Raw genomic sequence first — 19,634 nt, forward strand, 5'->3', positions numbered from 1 at the left:
ACAGCACCTGCACACCACCTTCACAGCACCTTCACAGCACCTGCACAGCACCTGTATAGCACCTGCACAGCGCCGGGTGGTGGTGGCGCACGCCTTTAATCCCAGCACTTGGGAGGCAGAGGCAGGCGGATTTCTGAGTTCGAGGCCAGCCTGGTCTACAGAGTGAGTTCCAGGACAGCCAGGACTATATAGAGAAACCGTGTCTCGAAAAACAAACAAACAAAAAAACAAACAAAAAAAAGCACCTGCACAGCAGGTGCAAGTGTCTCTTGCACTTGATCTTTATACAACTGCTATGGATTCTTTTATCTCTTTTTCCTTTGCTGGATACAAAACCTAGGGATTAGCGCATGCCAGGCAAGCACTCTGCCCCTGAGCTGTCTCCCAGCCTTCCTTTTATTTGTTTGTTTGTTTTTTGAGACAGGATCTCATATGTACCCCCAGACTGGCTTCAGACTTGCTGTGTAGGTAAGGATGACCATAACCTCTTATTCTGCATCTGAGATCTGGGACGACAGATGCTTGCTACCATGCCCAGTACTGGGTATCTAGCTCAGGGCTTTGGCTAGGCAGGCTTAGACAAGCTTAGTGCAGGCTAAGCAAGCACTTTACTAATCAAGCTTCATTTCTAGGTCCAGTCCTCAATTTTAATGATTACTTTGACTGGCCAGCAAGATGGCTTGGCAGGTAGAGGCACTTGCTATGCAAGCCTGCTGACCCGAGTTCTGCCCTCAGAACTTGAGAGATAGTAGAAGGACAGAAGCAGCTTTACATAGCTGCCCTCTCCACCTCCACATGTGCACTGTGGCACACCGGTCATTCCTGTGTACATAGCACCAGACAAAAATGAAAATCACTTTGAAGACTTTGTAACTGTTAGTCAAAAGTTGCTTAAGAAAGGCAGACAAGGTGTTACACCTGTAACACTAGCACTCAGGAAGCTAAGACAAAAGGATCATAAGTTCAAGGACAACCTGAGTTCCCCTAGTTCTAAGGCTGTAAGTCAATGGTAAGCAGTGCTTCTTAGCATGTCCAAGGTTCTGGATTCATTACCCAACACTGCAGAAAATTCACATACAGTCAGATATGCTGGGGTTAGACACTTAGCATTCCAGTTTTGAGAGGCAAGCAGGAGCTTTGCAAATCTGAGACCAGCCTGGTTACATAGCAAGACCTTCTCAAAAAAACAAGCAAAAATAAATTGCTTAAGTTTAGCATAGCTGGGTGGTGGTGGCGCACACCTTTAATCCCAGCACTTGGGAGGCAGAGGCAGGCGGATTTCTGAGTTTGAGGCCAGCCTGGTCTACAGAGTGAGTTCCAGGACAGCCAGGACTACACAGAGAAACTCTGTCTCGAAAAAACCAAAAATAAAATAAAATAAAATACCTTCCAAATGATTTAAAAACAAACAAACAAACGGCATCACCAGTGGCTCACACCTTTAATCCCAACAGTCAGGCAGAGTTCTGTGATTTGAGGCCAGTCTGGTCTACCATAGTGACTTCTAGGCTAGCCAAGGCTACATAATAAGACCCTACTGAAAAGTATGTGTGTGTGGTAGGGGGGAGGGGAATCAGGCATGGTGGCTTTTTTGTCCCAGCACTGGGGAGGCAGAAGTAGGTGGATCTCTGTGAGTTTGAGGCCAGCCTGGTCTACATAGTTTCAGAACAGCCAGAGACCCTGTGTCAAAGAAATTCCTGAGAGGCCTCTCAGAGGTGTTCCGTAGGAGTGAAGAGTGAGGGCCTGCCCCAGGCAGGTAAGTAGGAATGTTAATTCCTGTTACTTTGGTTTCTCCTGACTAGTGATGTTTTAAAGGGTTCAATGAGAGAAACGACACCTTTGAAATACAGAAGCAAACCAAAACTGACTCCCTGGCCTACATTGGGTGGCTGAGGTAAAAGACTGCTTGAACCATAATTTAGAGGCCAGCTTGGGGACCTGTCTGAAAGAATTAACAAATTACTGCAGTCACTGGGATGCTTCCCTCTAGTTTCAGTCTTAAGGAGACTGTGATAGGAGGGTAAGTTTGAGGCCAACCTAGACTATATAGCTTAATGAGTCACATGCCAGCCTAGACTACGTGCAACAGCACCATAACTTGAAAAGCAAAGAAGGAGAGGGAGGGTAGGTCAGAGAGCCAGGGGGAGGAAAGAGAAAGCACGGCGGAATCAAGGCTTGGATTGCCTGGCCAGGGCCTCACTGACCTCACCCTGTGCCTCTCCAGAGCCTTCACCACCGGCACTCCTCCAGCCCCCCGTTACCACCACTCCGCTGTAGTCTATGGCAGCAGCATGTTCGTCTTTGGTAAGCAGTAGCCTCTTGCTCTCCTGAACCCACAGATGGTTTACCTCTCCCCACCTCCAGCCTCTAAAGCTCTCTGAGCAGCTGGGTCCTTTTTTCCACTAATTTTATTCACTGGAGTACTCTGAACCTCTGCTTGAGGGGGCTGGTTTTCTCTAATGTCCTGAGCTCATGGGGCCAGTTGTGTCCTTCCTCTCTGATGGCTAGGGCAAGAAACATCAGTCTGCCCATCTGTGCATCACCAGAGCCCAGGGCAAAGTTAATTTGGGCGGGCAGTTGGCTCCTGAAGGTTTGTATATGTTAACTAGCCCCCCTCCCCATTTTTATCTACCGCCACATTTAAATACCAAAGTAGTAACCTAGATATAACCCTTCACTCTGATTCTTCTCACCCAGGGGGCTATACTGGAGATATTTATTCTAATTCAAACTTGAAGAATAAAAATGACCTCTTTGAATACAAGTTTGCAACTGGCCAGTGGACAGAGTGGAAGATTGAAGGGAGGTAAGAGATTCTGCTGAGAAGTTTTATAATAACCAAGGCCTAATGGTATTCAGCCCAGTGTGCCTCCTGCCACATCCTACACGAGGAGCCTGTGGCTGGGAGATGTTCGTTAACTGCTTAATTTTCATCACTGCTGAGTTGGTGAGGGCTTGGCTAGGCAGGGGGAATGCACAGGCAGGAAGCCAGGAACTGGTACTACGTACCCTGCACAGCCTGCCCCCAGGTTTACATCTCCTTCTTTCCTAAGGCGCGGAGGAGCCTGCCTGCTTTGTGAGTACAGTGTGCTAGCAGCTGGGAAGGTGCTGTGCCTGAGTGGACCCTGGCTTTTTTTTTGGTTTTACTTTGTTTTGTTTCTCATCACTGGGGATGGAGTCTGAGGCTTTGTTGATATGAGGCAAGCTCTCTGTCATTAAGCTCTGCTTCCTACATCTTTGCAAAAGGATGTCATGTAGGCTAGGCTAGCTTTGAGCCTGCTCGGTATAGTTGAGGATGACCTTGAACATCTGATCCTCCTGTCCATTGCCTGAGTGCTGGGATTACAGGTGTACCGCATCGTGCCTGTTTTTTGTTTTGTTTTGTTTTGTTTCGTTTTCTTGGTGTTAGGAATCAGACCCAGGGTTCCTGTATGTTAGGAAAGCAACCTACAGACGGAGACATATCTCCACCCCTTAGGAGGGTTTGGTTTGGTTTTGTCTTTGTTGTTTGTTTTGAGTCAGGGTCTCACATAGTCCCACTGCCTACTGGCTTGCTGTGTAGCTGAGGCTGGTCTTGAACTTCTGAGCCTCTTCCTTTCATCTCCCCAGTGTCAGCATTTACAGACATACTATCATGCCCAGTTTCAGCATCTGGATTCTTACACATCTTGTGCTGTTGTTTGCTTGCACCTCAGCACTGCTCTCTGAGCCCCAGTGTCAGGCAGACGTGGGCTGAGCCTAGCTGCTCAACACATGCCACATGCCCTGCACCACAGCCTATCCTGATGACCTCTTTCCTCATTAAAAATAAAAATGGGGGCAGGGGGCTGAAGAGATGGCTCAGCGGTTAAGAGTGCTAACTGTTCTTCTAGAGGTCCTGAGTTCAATTCCCGCAACCACATGGCTCATAACCATCTGTAATGGGATCTGATGCCCTCTTCTGGTGTGTCTGAAGACAGCTATAATTGTACTCATATACATAAAAATAAATAAATAGATAAATAAATAAATAAATATTTTAAAAATATATAAAATGTTATATATATTATGTTATTTAAATATATAAATTATATACACATATACTAATTTGTATGTATGTATTTATGTATGTAAAACTTTGTTTTTACTGTGTTTGGGTATTTTGCTGGCATGTATATCTGCACAACATGTATGCCTGGTGCCTGAGGAGACCCGAAGAGAGCATCAGATCCCCTAGGACTGGAGTTACAGGAATGGTTGTGAGCTGCCCTGTGGGTGCTGGGAATTGAACCTGGGCCTACTGAAGAACAACCAGTGCTCTTCAATATTGAGCTTTCTTTCTGGGAAGTCCTCATTTTTTTCTTTTTGTTCTAGGTTACCTGTTGCCAGGTCAGCCCATGGGGCTACAGTGTACAGTGACAAGCTCTGGGTCTTTGCTGGTTATGATGGCAATGCCAGGTAGGTGCAGAATTGGCCATGTCTCCTAACTCTGCATGTCCTCAAGGGCAGAATAAGCTCTCTTGGCACCTAAGTACTCAGGCTGGGGTAAGTTACCCTGGTAGGTTTTGAGTTTCTCAGGAGAGGGGTATGGAGGTAAGACTTCTGAATGGAGCTCCCAGTCAAGTTTGTGACCCCTTGATTTTCTCAAATGAGGATATTTGGAACTTACAGGAGGGGCCCGGAAGCAGGAAGTATCTCGGCTCAAACCCAACTCTGAGTTCCTGGGTTGTACTTTTCTCTGTTTATTTGTTGTTTTATGTTTTGCTTTTGTTTTAAGGCAAGGTCACTATGTATGTAGCCCTGGCTGTCCTGGAACCCTCTGTGTAGATCTGACTGGCTTTTAAATCACAGAGATCCTCCTTCCTCTGCTTCTTGAGTGTTGGGAGTAAAGGTGTGGGCCTCCACACCAGACTTCCTCCTTATTTTAGAAAAGTAGTTTTGCTGTGTTTGTCCAATAACCAAAGCAGCATATGCTCAATCTAAACTTGAGCATTTCAGAAACCGAGAATGGCACAGTGGAGCAGCGGGTTCTACACATCGTCATTTCCCTGCTTCAGGTGTCTCCTTGCCCCAGATGTTCTGTGTAAAGCTCCTTCTGTCTTGGTTGGTCAGAGAGCCAGCAGGAAGTGGGAGCATCTGGGGGCCAAGTGCGGGGATTTGATATACCTCCTTCTTCCCATGAAATGCCTGTTTTTATTTTCACGAAATCTGTCATAGTTGTTCCCTGACTCACATGGTTCTTTCCCAGAGCTGTCCCTCTTAACCGGGCTCAGGACCAAAGGATCCTGACTCTTCTGTCCTGATGCAGGTTGAACGACATGTGGACAATTGGCCTCCAAGACCGAGAGCTCACATGCTGGGAGGAGGTGAGGGTGCAGGGAGCATGCTATGGGTGGGAAGTTGGGCATTGGAGTCTAGGTTGCAGTATGGAGAGGTGAGGCGTAGAGGAAGCTGGTTTGTAGGTGAGATGTGCTGGAGAGGGGAATAACAGAGGCTGTCTTCTTCCCTTACCAAGGCCTAGCCTCTTTTCCTCCTTGACCTTCCTTCAGCCCAACTCGACTATTGACTAGAGACTCCAATTGGGCTGGGGATGTAGCTTAGCTGGTAATGCAGCATGCATGAAGTCCCAGGTTTGATCCCCAGATCCACATAATCTGGAGTTGGAGGTACATGCCTGTAATCCCAGCACTTGGGAGGTAGGTCAGAAATTTGAGGTGATCCTTAGTTACAGAGTGAGTTTGACGTCAGCCTTGGCTACATAGAGAGTTCTAGGCTAGTCAAATCTGTATATTGAGACCAACCCTGGCTCCAAAATGAATGAATGAGTGAATAAAGAAAGGCCATGGAGCTACGGCTATAGTCCAGGCTAAAGTCTCTGTCTTTGACCCTAGCAATGAAAGTGGAGTCAAAGGAAGAAAAAAATCTCTGAGACCCGGATGGGCAGGGTGTCACACATGACAGATAGGATTTGTGAACACAGTGACAGCCACGTTTTGCTCACTGCTTTCCCATGGAGCTTTGTTTCTCTTGTAGAAATTGTAATTTTAGCTCCAAATGAAGCTCATGATTTTAGCCTTAGCTTCTGAGAATGGGCCATGTGGGTGGGTGTGATGAGGCTGTAAGCTCTTTATGTGTATTCATTTCAAAGTTTAGGATAGTGTAGCCTCAGGCCTTGGAGGTCCTGGCTGAGCTGTGCCCATACCCCAGGTGGCCCAGAGTGGTGAGATCCCCCCATCCTGCTGCAACTTCCCTGTGGCTGTGTGCCGGGATAAGATGTTCGTGTTCTCAGGACAGAGTGGAGCCAAGATAACCAACAACCTCTTCCAGTTTGAATTCAAAGACAAGACGTGAGTTATCTGGGTCTTGAGGGACACTAAATATGTTCATGCCTATGTCTGGTAACTGTCGTGATCTTCTAGTTTCCACATATAGCAGGAACATACAGCCTGGAGTATTGGTATTTGACCCTGAAAGGCCTTTGGGTTATGGCTGTAGCTCAGCAAGACATGGCCTGAATCAGGGCCCCATGTCTGTCCTGAGTGTGAGGGACACCCCTGTACTGTGTGTAGCTTGCTCACTGCCACTGTTAACAAATGTGGCCAGTGCCAATATCATGTGATAGCAAAAGATAGGCAGGGTAATGTAGGCTCTCGACTTCCTTTGGCTACTGTCTATCCTTGGACCCTCTGATAGGGTAGCCTTTGGCTCTGGAACTAACAGAGGAAGGGGAATAAGGCTTGGGAGGAGACTCCAAAGTTACCCCACAGGTCCGTGTAGAAGTACCAGAAATCCTGGGAATAAAGTTTTGGAGCAGCATGGAGCCAGTTGGAATAGCCTGCATCTGTTTTGGTTCTTCTGCTAACTTAGCAGTAAAGGAATCTGTTGGAAAGTCCTGGGAGGAGCAGTAGTGCCTGGGCAGGCATCTCCCATGCAGAGACTCTACTGTTTGGTCAGTGAGCAGTACAGCTCCATTCCCAGAGCAGACTAGTAGAGACTCTGCCTTGTCACTGCTGTCTTCTCTATGGTGGTGGGAGGAGAGGGAGTTGGGTGGAGCCCCATGGTAGGTTGCATGAAGCTGGTTAGGGCCAGTACTTGAGCTAAGAGGCCTGGATCTTCCCTTTAGACTATGGGCTGGCACTCCAAGCACTTTAGGGGGACTTCATAGGAGGACCTTTTGTGGGGAGCATGTGAAAGAGCAGAGCTCCCACCCCACTGTTGGTTCATGGTCATGGCCCCAGGTGGACACGAATCCCTACTGAGCACCTACTTCGGGGCTCCCCACCCCCGCCACAGCGGCGCTATGGACACACCATGGTGGCTTTTGACCGCCATCTCTATGTGTTTGGGGGTGCAGCGGACAATACACTGCCCAATGAGCTGCACTGCTATGATGTGGACTTCCAGACCTGGGAAGTTGTCCAGCCCAGCTCTGACAGTGAGGTGAGTCCCGACTGGGTCCCCTAAGTTTCATGTAGCCAAAAAGAATAACTTGAGAACCTTCAAGGCGCTACAGCCTTCAGTTTTTCCCGCCCACATTCCATCTTGTGGCCCCTGGGCTGCTATCCTCAAGAGCTCTGGGAAGCATTATGACCGCCCTTACAACCTTATTCAATGTCTTGTCCCTCCTCTGGAACCCATAGCAAGCTATGGAAGGGATGATGGCTTATTACCTTCTTGCATGTCTTCAACAAGGTTAGTGGGGCTGAGGTGCCTGAGCGAGTTTCCTCTTCTGAGGAGGCATCTACTCTAACCTCTGAAGAGCGGAGCAGCTTTAAGAAGTCCAGAGATGTGTTTGGCTTAGACTTTGGCACGACTTCAGCCAAGCAGCCTGTCCACCTGGCATCAGAGGTGAGTGTCAAGAACCCTTAATAAAAGTCTATTACTCTCAGAAGCAGGAACTTTCACAGATGGATAGCGCAGGACTCCTGGAAGAGCTTGCTCAGATCATATAGCAACACATGGCTCTGGGAGTCCCAGGCTTTATCCTCTACATTCTATGAGGTACTCTGGACTAAGTACTCCATTAACCTGGAGTTAATGCACAACTTGCTCCACCCTCTGCCTCCCCCACCCCATAACCCCAGCTTTCCTCTGCACCTGCAGGAGCACCCAGGAAACCTCTGTCCAAGGAACTGAGATCTTTGGCCTTTCTTCTTTCATGGCCACATGGAACCATGACCTGGCCACAGCTGGGCCACAGCTGGATCCAGTGTCAGAGATTCAGCCCATCCCATTGCTTTATCTACTTGTCTTTCTCAGCTGCCCAGCGGGAGGCTCTTCCATGCTGCTGCTGTCATCTCTGATGCCATGTACATCTTTGGGGGCACTGTGGACAACAACATTCGCAGTGGGGAAATGTACAGGTTCCAGGTGAGCAGCTAGTGGTTCTGTGAGGCCTGATGGGACAGATGGGCCCAGTGAGCGGGGACAGGGACATGTAAAGGTGCACAGTGATTCTAAGCCTGTGGGATGTGGCATCTCTGAGCAGCCTGCTGGGGAGGGTTAGGGGTGCTGTAGGTCCAGGTAGGCAGAGAGAACACTAGAGAGAAGGGAGCCTTACTACAGTGAGGTAAGCAGAAGAGAGTGGCAGGTCAGGTCACAGGACCAGCAGAGCAGTAGGCCAATCTGTGCTGGGGGCTCCAGAGAAGTCATAGCAGCCTCTTCCCAAACCTGAAGGAATTGGTGGTTAGGACAGGGGCCTGTGCCATAGTGGAGGCATGGATAAATCTATTTCAGTGGTGGGTAGGGTTGGGATGGGGTTGCTTGAATTCCTGGGTCCACATTTATTAGAAAGAGTACAGCCCACCTAAAGCCTGAGAGCCTCTGTCAGTGACAGACCATGAAGTGGGAGGCCCTCTTGGTCATGGCCAGAGGAGGACAGTCCTCAGCTGGCCTCACCTGACCCCTGCTCTGAGGGTCCCAGGGCTGGCTGGTTGCAGGCTTTTGTTGCTTACTCACTGGTTCTCCCTTTGCAGTTCTCTTGCTATCCTAAGTGCACATTGCACGAAGATTATGGGCGCCTATGGGAGGGCCGCCAGTTCTGTGATGTGGAGTTTGTGCTTGGTGAGGTATGTGACTGACCTATACCAGCCTCACCTGCTATATGTGCTGAGTTGAGCTTTGCCCTGGCCTGCTGACCTCTGTCCCCTGCAGCAGGGGTCCTGTGCTTTTGCATTCATTTTTCATTCATTCATTTTTCATTCATTCATTTTTTATGCAGAAGGAAGAGTGTGTGCAAGGCCATGTTGCCATTGTCACTGCAAGGAGCCGGTGGCTTCGTAGGAAGATCGTGCAGGCTCGAGAGTGGCTGGCCCAGGTCAGGTCTCCTTTAGCCCCCATGACTGGCAAGCTTTGCCCACTGTCTACAGGGGTGCCCTGAGTTCCCTTTTTCCTACAGAAACTGGAGGAAGATGGGGCCCTAGCTCCCAAGGAGGCTCCTGGCTCAGTTGTGGGCAGGGCACGGCCACCCCTGTTACGTGTGGCCATCCGTGAGGCTGAGGCCCGGCCGTTTGACGTGCTCATGCAGTTTCTCTACACAGACAAGATCAAGTACCCACGGAAAGGTCTGCCTGGGACATGGGTGGTGTGCACCAACGTGGGGCATGGGCAGCAGAGCTAGAGGTGGTGCTGCCAGGTCTGTCACAGATGTGCCTGAGGCACAAGCCAGTCAAGCTTGATGATAGCAGTTGACCTGCAGTCTAGCTGCCATCTTGCACCTCTGACCCTCTTGTTCATGGATGGAGCCTTGGCGCTCTTCTAGGCCCTTCTTTCCTGGGGTCCCAGGCTCAGGGACTTTCTGGTGCAGGCCATGTAGAAGATGTGCTGCTCATCATGGATGTGTACAAGTTGGCGCTGAGCTTCCAGCTGTGCCGCCTTGAACAGCTGTGTCGGCAGTACATTGAAGCCTCTGTGGATCTTCAGAATGTGCTGGTTGTGTGTGAGAGCGCTGCCAGACTACAGCTGGGCCAGCTCAAGGTACACGCTGGGGATGCCAGCCAGCCCAGGCCTTCCTGGGTAGGATGGTGTGCATGCGCTTGCTCCTCACTACAAACTGTTGCTCAGCCTAGGCCTGACGCCACTTTCCTGTTGTGTTTGTCTGTCCCAGGAGCACTGCCTGAACTTCATAGTGAAGGAATCCCACTTCAATCAGGTGATCATGATGAAGGAGTTCGAGCGCCTCTCATCCCCACTGATTGTAGAGATTGTTCGTCGGAAGCAGCAGCCACCCCCTCGCACATCCTCAGATCAGCCTGTGGACATTGGTAGGAGATTCATGTCCTGATTGTAGGAAAGTGGTGAGAGATAGAACCACTTACCTGCCAGGCCCTTGGGGTAAGGGTGGCTCTGTGACCCACTCAGGTGCTCCCAGGCATAGGGACTGGGAGGGACAGGGGCTTTTAATAGTAAGCTGTGTGCCAGCAAGCCTGGGTACCGACAGAACGCACTCTTCGGGGTGACCTGTGCCTTCTCTGGTTGACTGGTCAGAGTTCATGTCTTGGGGTCAGGTGAGTGAGGCAGCTGCTGCTGTATATGGCCTAGCTCATTGTACCTACTAGAGATTGCTAACATTTTCACTGCCCACTGTGGGGCTTGTACTGACTGACTCTTGCCACTGGCATGACAGTCCAAAAGCCAGGCTAGATGGCTGTGCAGGCAGCACAAGACTGGGAGCTGGACAGACAGGGCACATGGGAGGAGAGGAGGTATTGGTGCAGCATCCGTGAGGGCCAGAGCAAGAACTGCTGTTTCCAGGTGAACTGAAAGACTGAAGAAAGGAAAGACTGGCACTCCTGGCTTGGGGAAACTTTGAGCAGGGCAGTAACACTGGACAGGCAGTTTCCCCTGGGCCAGAAAACCAAGTTAGCCTCTTCCTTCAGGGCCAAGGTGCGAGTCTTCTCAAGGTCCTTCTGCACTCCCCAGGCACATCTTTGATCCAGGACATGAAGGCTTACCTGGAGGGAGCAGGCTCGGAGTTCTGTGACATCACACTACTGCTAGACGGCCACCCACGGCCAGCCCACAAAGTCATCCTTGCTGCCCGCTCTAGGTATGTTGCAGGCCTGTGAGGGCAGGGCAAGGCAGGGCCTTGATGCTGACTTTCTTCTCCTGAGAGCTGGGATCTACCTTCCTGTTTGCAGCTACTTTGAGGCCATGTTTCGGTCGTTTATGCCAGAGGATGGGCAGGTGAACATCTCCATTGGGGAGATGGTTCCCAGCAGACAGGCTTTTGAATCCATGCTACGCTACATCTACTATGGCGAGGTCAACATGCCCCCCGAGGACTCACTGCATCCTTTTACATGTTGGTGCTCCTGGGTCACCACTGGGAGTTGTAGACATGTTTGAGTCCTGTTGCTTTGTTGTCTGGCTGATGGCAGCTTGGTACCTAATTTTAGAGCAGTGCCAAATGCTGGTACTGGGTCTACTGGTCTCCAGGGGTTCCAAGCAGGTGGGCAGCAGCAGGGAGCACTTTCCGGTTAGCTTAGTTGAGTGGGCTAGTTACTACTGTTCAACAAACAGGAAGTGGAGAAAGTGATTCCTTGTGCTTTCTGTCATAAGTGTTTAAACCTGACGTGCAAGGATACCTGATGGGACCAGAGGGCTTGGAAAAATTTTGGGAATGTGCACATGGGAATTTAGGATCTTTAGATCTTGAATGGGGACTTTGAACCTGAAATGGTTCAGAAACAGTTTAGAGAGCAAGCTGGCTGGGACCCTAGCTGGAGTTCTAGGTTCTGGAGTTTGTGTAGTTCCCACAAGGACAAGGGATGTGGCAGGATAGGTGGGTGCAGGTGAACACATGTCCTTCGACTTGGCAGCACCTTAACTTTTATCCAGCTACCTGTTTGCAGCCCCCTACTACTACGGCTTCTACAACAACCGACTGCAGGCATACTGCAAGCAGAACCTAGAGATGAATGTAACAGTGCAGAATGTGCTACAGGTAATGCTTAGTACCCTCAGGCCATGCCTTCCTCTGTGGGTGAGCTGGGGCAGGGTCTTATGGGTCCTGCCATTGCAGATTCTGGAGGCGGCTGACAAGACACAGGCCCTGGACATGAAGCGTCACTGCTTGCACATCATTGTACACCAATTCACCAAGGTCAGGCTCTGGCCCCAGTGTTCTAGGTCCCAGCTCTCCCCAGCAGGCCTGGGCACCTCTTGGCCATTGCCCATTGTCCTCAGACAGCCTAAGCCTGAGCAGGCTGGGCCCCAAGAGGACTCATCTGCCCATCCTGGTCCTCCTGGGAGTCTGGTTTCATTTAGTTTTGGTCATCTGTGCAGGTCTCTAAGCTGCCCACACTGCGGTTGCTGAGCCAGCAGCTGCTGTTGGACATCATAGACTCCCTGGCCTCCCACATCTCTGACAAGCAGTGTGCAGAGCTGGGTGCTGACATCTGAGGATCTCTGTGGGGACCCTACCTGTTTGGAGAATGACAACACCCAACCAATTGGGCACATCTCCACCTGCAGAGTGATCACACCTGTGGAGCCAAGAATCCTCAGCTTCTACAGGGTGCTGAGGGGTACAGAACTCCCAAAGCCTACACTTCATTGAGGACACAAGCCCTACAGGGAATGGCAAATAGAGCAGACTCCCTTTCCTGCTGGCATCTCTCTATCAGGAGCCATTTTCTGCTCTGTCAGGAGCCTGTTTCTGTGGAAGCCTGCCTGTCAGGCAGTCAAGTCAGGCCAGGGTCTGCTGGCAGATTTTCTGGGATGCTGACACATGGAACCATAAGAGGGGATACACTTGAAGCTCAAGGTGAGGGGCTAAATGTTCTGTTAATCTTGGAGGAAGAAACAGGGAGGCCTCCGGATAGGTACAGATATCCAATGTGCATCAGCCATTGTCTCTGCTGGCTTGTGACTTTGTTTCCCAAGATACTGTAAAGTTATAAAGCCTAAGAGAATTAATAAACTCAGAGCTGCTGCAGTACTGACTGGACAGCCCTCCTGATTTCTAGCCTTTGTCTCTGAGTCTTCTTTTCCATCTTTACTATAATCGTCCTCACTCTCTCCTCAGAGGACTGTTCGACTTTGTACCAGTGGGACAGGTGCACTTCTCCCAAGACCAGGGGAAGGACAGCACCTGGCAGCAGAAAGGATAGAGCATAGCTTTGTGGTACCAGTAGGTGTTATGGGTCCAGCATAGCGTCCTGTCCAGGGATGAGGGCTTAGCAAGTTACTATTGCTTACCCACAAGTTAGGAGTGGGGATTAGTAACAGTGGTCAGATCTTAGACATGAACTTTGGAAGGTTTTGCTCCCAGCCCATAAGGCAGTAAGCATAGCTCAGCCTCCCAGAGAGGCTGCATGTTCTGGCATACCCTGTGTAGATATCTGGGCCAGAGAAAAAGCAGATATGTTCCTATGTCCGTACTCTTCAAAGGCATGCCACTATTACAGCTGTGACAATGCTGCTTACACGCTTGCCTGGCATAGTTGCCACCACTGGTCTGCCCTCCGGTAGCACTCAATGACAGTTCCACAGCTTAGGAGATTCCGTTCTGCCCTTGTCAATATATGGTGTCAATCACGAGAGAAAACTGTGTACCTGTGTTATGTACCCCCTAGGCTGTCCAAGGCATTCATCCTTGTTATCTGACAGCAGGCCATGAAAGCCTATATCCCGGTACAGTACAGTAGACCTGTTTTTTGAGTACAGGAACCTACTCTTACTTCCTAGGAAACCAGAACTCATTTTCTGCTTGGCTCTTCCTGGCCTTAGAACCCATTTCCCTTCTGTGCTTCATTCACCCCATGCTGTGGGTCTCTGGGTAGACAGATGCCCTGGGTGGCAGTCCCATACTGACAGACAGGAAGTGGTCTAGTTATAAGATGTGCTGGGAATAGAGGGTGGTACCAGGCACAATCTGAGACCTGTAGCTGACTCAAGCAGCAGCTAAGCTGAGTGGAGGGTGCCAGGCAGGCAGGCTTGCTATGAGTCAGCTGTGCTATGTCAGAACCATTTCCCAAAGGTGGCCTCATCCAAACCTATTTTGAAGGAACATGTGAACTTCATGATGACAGCTGTATCTGGCCCTTCAACCATCTCTTCTACACAGGATACAAACAAACACAGACACCCAGGATTCCAAAAAAAAGAAAACTTGGAGAACCTTGGGTAGCTATCAGCTGTGTGGCTCAGTAAGGAGAGGGCATGCACCTGATGTTTACCATGAGCACAGCTGTAGTGAGAAGCCTAGGTTCTCAAGATATATAGTACCTAGGCCATGACCTCAACACTATTCCAAAATACGTTTCTCTAGTTACGGCTTTACAGCCTGACAAGTGTAGGGTGTCCTATGCTGGTTTTGAGGGCAAAGGGGTCAGGAGTGTGGTCAGTGTAAGGGATTGGCCAAACAGATGAGACCTGTGGGCCTCTATATACGTTCCAAGTCTGCCACTGGGCATGATGGCACATACCTATACAGCTACAAACAACACACCAGACTGGACTACATGAAACCCTGACTCAAAGAGGGGGAGGGGGCAGAGTTAATCTCAGAGGAGCTGACTTTCTTACATGAGAGGAACTAAACAGGCAGAGGGGCTGCAAACAAGGATTTCCCTAGGGCCAAGAGGTGGCATGCCAGGATCTGAGCTCTCTAGGGCTTTGGCCATGGTCTGAGGAGGAGCTGGGCACCTCCAGCTGAGCCAAACAACAGTCTCTTTCTAGCATCCACTTTATTGTGACATCTGGCCAGCCTAGTGGATGCAGTTCCAGTCAAGTGTCTCTGAGAAAAAGAGGCCAGAGCCTTGGTATATGGTCCCTCTCTCAGGCCATGCTGCTGCTGAGCTGCATAGCAAAGTCCTGTACATGGTCCTTCAGAGTCTGGCGGGCATCTGCCTGTGCTCGCTTCTCCCGTGCCCGTTCCTGCTGCAGCTTAGTCAGTCGCAGCCTAAGCCGCTGCTCCCGCCGCTTGCAGGCCTGCAGCTGGCGCTGGGTCTTGTCCAGAGCATCAAGAGCTGCTTCAGCTCTCCTCTTCCAGAGCAAGGCACTCCCCACTTGGTAGCTGTGCTCATTCTGGATGTAGGCTCCAGCAGGTGGTGGCAGCCGTAACATGTATGCAGATGGGGAGACAGGCTGTGGCTCAAGAGGGGAGGGGTGCTGCTCTGGTGAAGGCTGTGCGCTACAGCCTGCTTCATCTGCTTGAGCACCTAGAGGGCCCAGGAGATCTGAGAAGGGGCTGCTAAGACCAGGGTCCAGCCTCACAGCTGGGGATACAGGCAGAGTGGCGGGTGCTGAGGCTTCTTCCACAGGAAAGCAGATGATATCAGCACAAGGAGGTGGAGAAAATGGAGTTGTGGGTCCTTGTCTTTCAGAGCAGCTGGATGGGAGACAGAAAGAAACAAGGGCGTGCCAGGCTCCCCTCATTAGCTCATTTAGACTCCCTAACATCTGAGCCCCCTTCACTGGGTCTAGATAGCAAGAACCCAGTTCAGTGAAGATGCTGGCATTCACCCTACAGTCCAGTCCCTTAGCCCTGGGGTGACAGTGGGGCATCCCAGGTCCTGCAGCACATACCGCTTCCTGCATCGCCGGAGCCGGCTGACATCAGGCAGGCCAGGTGGATAACCATGCCCCTTGGTCTTGGCTGTTCGACGCAACTTGGAGAAAGACTCAAATATGGTGGGGACTGCCCCTTCCTTCAGCCTGTGATACCCACTGTGGGGAAAAGCAGCCTAGATGAGCTGGAGAGAACACGCTGCCACTTCCCTGGACTCCCAACGCAGATCCTGCAGCACTAGGGACAAGAGGCTCCAAGGCACACTGCCAGGAACAAATCTCAAGAACGGCAAGTGTGGTAAAAACAAACATCTTCCCTGTGAATGAGCTTCCAGGGTTGAGCTGATTAGAAAACCCACCAGCAGGGATAGGTCAACCAGCTGGAAGAACCACGTGCTAAATTTCCTATGAAAAAGCTGTTTTTCTTTTGTGTGGAAACCAGTGACTAACCTCAGGTGCCTTCCTTAATCATTCTCCACCTTTGGTTTTAAAAATTTTTTTTCTGCCAGGCAGTGGTGGCGCATGCCTTTAATCCCAGCACTTGGGAGGCAGAGGCAGGTGGATTTCTGAGTTCGAGGCCAGCCCTGGTCTACAGGGTGAGTTCCAGGACAGCCAGGAATATACAGAGAAACCCTGTCTTGAAAAAACCAAAAAAAAAAATAAAATATATATATATATTTTTTTCTTTAAAAACATTTATTTTTATGTATATGGGTGTTTTGCCTATGACTGTTCACCATATGCATGCCTAGTTCCTACAGGGATTAGAAAAGGATAATGGATTACCTGGGACTGGAATAAGCCAGTTCCAGTTACAGACTGAACAGACTGCTGTAAGCCACTACGTGGGTGGTGGAAAATGAACCCAGGCCCTCTGGAAGGACAGCCAGTGAGGGCTCGTAACCTCTGAGCCAGCCTGTTTATGTGTATGAATGTCTTGCCTGCATGTACGTCTATGTACCTGTGCCCTCAGGGGTCGAATGAACCCCAGTCCTCTATAAGAGTTACAGGTGCTCTAAAACGGTTAAGCTGTCTCTCCAGCCTTTCCACCTTATTTTTAAAAGTCTCTCACTCAACACAAGGCTCAACGATTCATCTAGTCTAGCTGGGATTATTTTGTTCTCCAGGACTGGGATTAAAGGAACAAGCAATTACACGTAGCTTTTTATTTGGGTGCTTGAATCTGAACTCAGGTCTCCATGCTTGCATACCAAGTCTTTAGCAAAGGGAGCTATTTCCCCAGCCTGGAAAGGCTGCTTTTCTCTGATGTCACTGGTACGGTGATCCTGGGACCATGCTTTAACTATACAGAATTGGAAAGAGGCAACAGCACCTTGACAACTGGTCTGCCTGTCTGTGAGCATGCCAGCCAGATGCCCATGGGCTTCACCAGGGCAAAGAGCTGCCTCACACCCTGTCTTGGTGTTGGCTGGCAGAAAGACCCACCTGATTCCCACCAGCTCAAAGCAGTTTTCCTCGAAGTGTTTGGAGCAGAAGTAGATGTACTCAGAGGTCGGATCCCACAGGCCCTGGCCGCTGGGGTCCAGCCGCTGACAGTTGGCCAGCCACAAGCCGCGCCTGGGGTTGTCTTTCTTGGGAAGTCTGCAGAGCCACAAAACCGTGAGCACCAGACTGCCTACAGCCCTGCGTTCGGGATGCCCAAGCTCCCCAGGCAAGAATGGCAGACCTCCCCGCGACCATTTCAGATTACCACCCGCTAGGGAGAAAGAGAAACTGAGGACGAGAGAAGGAAAGGAGCCTGCTCAGCATCATTTAGCAGGAATGAGTCACAGCTGTAAATCGAAGCCAGGTAAGCGTCCAGTCCTTTTTCAGGTGGACTCGCGACTATGCGACCTCCCCTTTCACCCTCCCCGCTCACAAGTTCAAGCCTCACTTCTCCCTCAGGAAAGCGCCGTCTCCTGCGCGGCCTAAGGTGCGGCAACACCAGCGCCTGCGCATGTGAGCCCTCGCGTGCCACTACGCACGCGCGCTGACCTGTGGAAGGAGATGCCGCGGTTCCGAGTCTCGCGCGTATCCCGTGTGCAGCAGCCGGCGGCGGAGCAGTGTCGCGGCATCTGGGGAAGGGGCGGGATCTGGGTTGTGGGCCGCAGTCGGGGAAGGACTGTCTTCACGCCCAGCTGTCACTTCCTCCAGAGGGCCTGAGCCTGTCGGCTCCCCACAGCTCGACCCCGTACCAGTCCTGTCCTAACTCGTTCTATAGACTCCCGTCAGCGGTACTCACGGTCTTGCCATTGCTGCGCCGCCAAAATCTCGCGATGGGTGGGTCAATACGGAAGTTGGTAGCCGAGAGACTCCTTCGCCCGTGGCGCCGGCCCCCAAGGGGCGGGACCGGAAGAGATCCTGGCGGGGCGGGCCACCGGATGTTGGGAGTGAGGGTGGGGATTGTCTCTGCTGAGTTGAGGTTTCTGGGCCAGTAGTTTGTCTCCTTGTTTTGTTTGTGTGTCCAAGGTCACTGGTGAGCGCCCGCCGTATGGACGAAGCAGCTGTTTGTGGTCTGTAGTGCTCTCTGAACATCGTAAGCGTACACTCTTGTTGAAAAAGATCCACCACCAAGAAAGACCTGGGCTCTTCGTTGAAAGAACCTAGCCACGAGCTGGTGTGATGGCTCAGCACTTGCTACCAACCCTGAAGATTGAGTTTGATCCCTGGGACCACCTGGTGGAAGGAGAGAACCAACGTCCAGTAATTGTCCTCTGATCCCCATACATATGCACAAAATAAAATGTAACGACACATAAAAAGAATTCTTAGGGTAACGGTATTAACTGCATAGGCAGAGGCGCTGCAAACAAAGGCCTTTTAGCCTTCCCACCACCAAGAGGTTGGATGCTAGGATATGAGCCGCTGGGATTTTGCCATTGTCTCAGGAGAAACTGGAATTTCTTCCAGCTGGGCCAGGCAGCAGCATCTCTTTCCAGCATCTACTTTATTGTGGTTTCTGGCAATCTTGGAGGGTCCATCTTAGATCCAAGTTCTTAAAATCAAGACCAGTGCTCAAAATTTACTCCCATAACAGGAAGGGGGTAGAGTGTGCCCCAAGAACATTCTGGGGACATAGAGAGAGTAGGATGCTTACATTTGCCAGCCATGGAGGAAAGCTAGTGAACAAGTGGCATAGCAGGAACTGGGTTTTACAGCCCTTGGATGGAGCCCCTGCTGCACTCTGTCCTCAGCCCTCTCACGGGACGGTGAAAAGCCACATCCGTGCACTTCATGTGGGGTAGGAGGGACAATAACATGTTCCCCTAATTCCCTTATCTAGTTAGAAGCTTTTAACTGAGCATACAGACATGCTTAGTAATGTCTTAGAGAAAACATGTGTATTTCTCTCAGAAGAATTCACAAATTGGCTAACTGACCCTCCCTCCAAGAAAGATGGGTATCTAGACAGGGAACTTTGTTTTTGTTTTTCTTGTTTTTTGTTTTTAAAGTACGGTGCACAGTAAAAGCAATGCCTCAGTACAGACACTAATAAGTAAAAGAATCATTTAGTGTTAACGGTGGGAGGAGATAAAGGGATGTCTGCCAGCCACACAGCTCCATCCAGTATTCTTTCCTTCCCTTCTTTAGCCTCTAACTCTGCAAAATCCACAGCCAATCTTCCTAAGCCTTCTCCAGTGCTGCTAGGTCCTCCAGGCCTCAAAAGAACACCCCTCCTCCATACTGTCTCTCACATACCAGTGCATAAAGACCTCTGGCATACAAGAGGTTGAACTTGTGATCTAGGTGAGCCCAGGCATCCTTCAGCCTGACGTAAAAATGCATTCTTCCTCAAGGCCTAGGCCAGCTGTTTGCTCACAGGCACAATGGTGTCTCGGCACCCAGTCCTACATTAATTCTAGCTGGGTACCAATTTGCAAACTGCATATGCATTTGTTCTTGATGGTGACAATGGCTATGACCACATCTCTGTACAACATCCAGCAGGCCATGTACCTGCCATTGTCACATTTGACTGTGTGATTAGCTGGCTCAAAAGCAGGAATTGATCTCAGCCTCTGAGCATATGTTATGTCTACTTAGAGTTAGGATAGACAGGAATAGAGACAGAGCTTTGGCAGCCTTGGTTGGTGAAGTCTGCAGGCCTGATCTCCTGGCTCTTGCCAAATGGAAAAATGCCA

At 50.3% G+C, this 19,634-nt stretch overlaps 2 protein-coding genes across 5 annotated transcripts in view; one reads left to right on the forward strand and one right to left on the reverse strand.

The window, feature by feature from the left end:
- Positions 1-12,946, forward strand: part of Lztr1 (leucine zipper like transcription regulator 1) — an 18,300-nt gene extending 5,354 nt beyond the window's left edge. The window contains exons 1-19 of one of the 3 annotated variants that reach the window (XM_028779635.1): positions 1,627-1,756; positions 2,225-2,304; positions 2,698-2,806; positions 4,354-4,437; positions 5,288-5,345; positions 6,187-6,326; positions 7,218-7,419; positions 7,672-7,827; positions 8,239-8,349; positions 8,955-9,047; positions 9,200-9,295; positions 9,377-9,542; positions 9,785-9,954; positions 10,085-10,241; positions 10,900-11,026; positions 11,118-11,267; positions 11,818-11,923; positions 12,002-12,082; positions 12,265-12,946. In XM_028779635.1, coding sequence (XP_028635468.1) covers positions 2,292-2,304; positions 2,698-2,806; positions 4,354-4,437; positions 5,288-5,345; positions 6,187-6,326; positions 7,218-7,419; positions 7,672-7,827; positions 8,239-8,349; positions 8,955-9,047; positions 9,200-9,295; positions 9,377-9,542; positions 9,785-9,954; positions 10,085-10,241; positions 10,900-11,026; positions 11,118-11,267; positions 11,818-11,923; positions 12,002-12,082; positions 12,265-12,381 — 2,136 coding nt within the window. In that variant the 5' untranslated portion in view covers positions 1,627-1,756; positions 2,225-2,291 and the 3' untranslated portion in view covers positions 12,382-12,946. Of the gene's footprint in view, positions 1-1,626; positions 1,757-2,224; positions 2,305-2,697; positions 2,807-4,353; positions 4,438-5,287; positions 5,346-6,127; positions 6,327-7,217; positions 7,420-7,671; positions 7,828-8,238; positions 8,350-8,954; positions 9,048-9,199; positions 9,296-9,376; positions 9,543-9,784; positions 9,955-10,084; positions 10,242-10,899; positions 11,027-11,117; positions 11,268-11,817; positions 11,924-12,001; positions 12,083-12,264 lie in introns of those variants that run through there. The other 2 variants (XM_028779636.1, XM_028779634.1) reach the window with 2 other exon arrangements.
- Positions 12,947-14,650: 1,704 nt separating this feature from the next.
- Thap7 (THAP domain containing 7) lies at positions 14,651-17,844 on the reverse strand. Of its 2 annotated transcripts, XM_028779654.1 has the most exons (5): positions 17,735-17,844; positions 17,488-17,567; positions 16,939-17,094; positions 15,511-15,651; positions 14,651-15,313 (listed from the first exon to the last, which is right to left on the reverse strand). In XM_028779654.1, the coding sequence occupies exons 2-5, from the start codon at positions 17,565-17,567 to the stop codon at positions 14,761-14,763; spliced, it is 930 nt and encodes a 309-aa protein (XP_028635487.1). In that variant the 5' UTR covers positions 17,735-17,844; the 3' UTR covers positions 14,651-14,760. The 2 variants fall into 2 exon arrangements, with proteins under 2 accessions (XP_028635487.1, XP_028635488.1); XM_028779655.1 differs by lacking the exons at positions 17,488-17,567; positions 17,735-17,844 and adding an exon at positions 17,387-17,485.
- Positions 17,845-19,634: the final 1,790 nt, after the last annotated feature.

The sequence above is a fragment of the Grammomys surdaster genome, unplaced genomic scaffold (assembly GCF_004785775.1).
Source record: "Grammomys surdaster isolate TR1022 unplaced genomic scaffold, NIH_TR_1.0 358, whole genome shotgun sequence".
In the NCBI taxonomy this organism is placed as follows: Eukaryota; Metazoa; Chordata; class Mammalia; order Rodentia; family Muridae; genus Grammomys; species Grammomys surdaster.

Bases quoted from the DNA above. Each gene is read 5' to 3' on its own strand.
- Thap7 (XM_028779654.1), bottom strand. From the start codon at position 17,567: ATGCCGCGACACTGCTCCGCCGCCGGCTGCTGCACACGGGATACGCGC. The intron at 17,095-17,487 runs GTCAGCGCGCGT...GTGGCTCTGCAG, and splicing joins CGCGGCATCTCCTTCCACAG to ACTTCCCAAGAAAGACAACC. The intron at 15,652-16,938 runs GTGGGTCTTTCT...TTTTCCCCACAG, and splicing joins TTTGAGCTGGTGGGAATCAG to TGGGTATCACAGGCTGAAGG.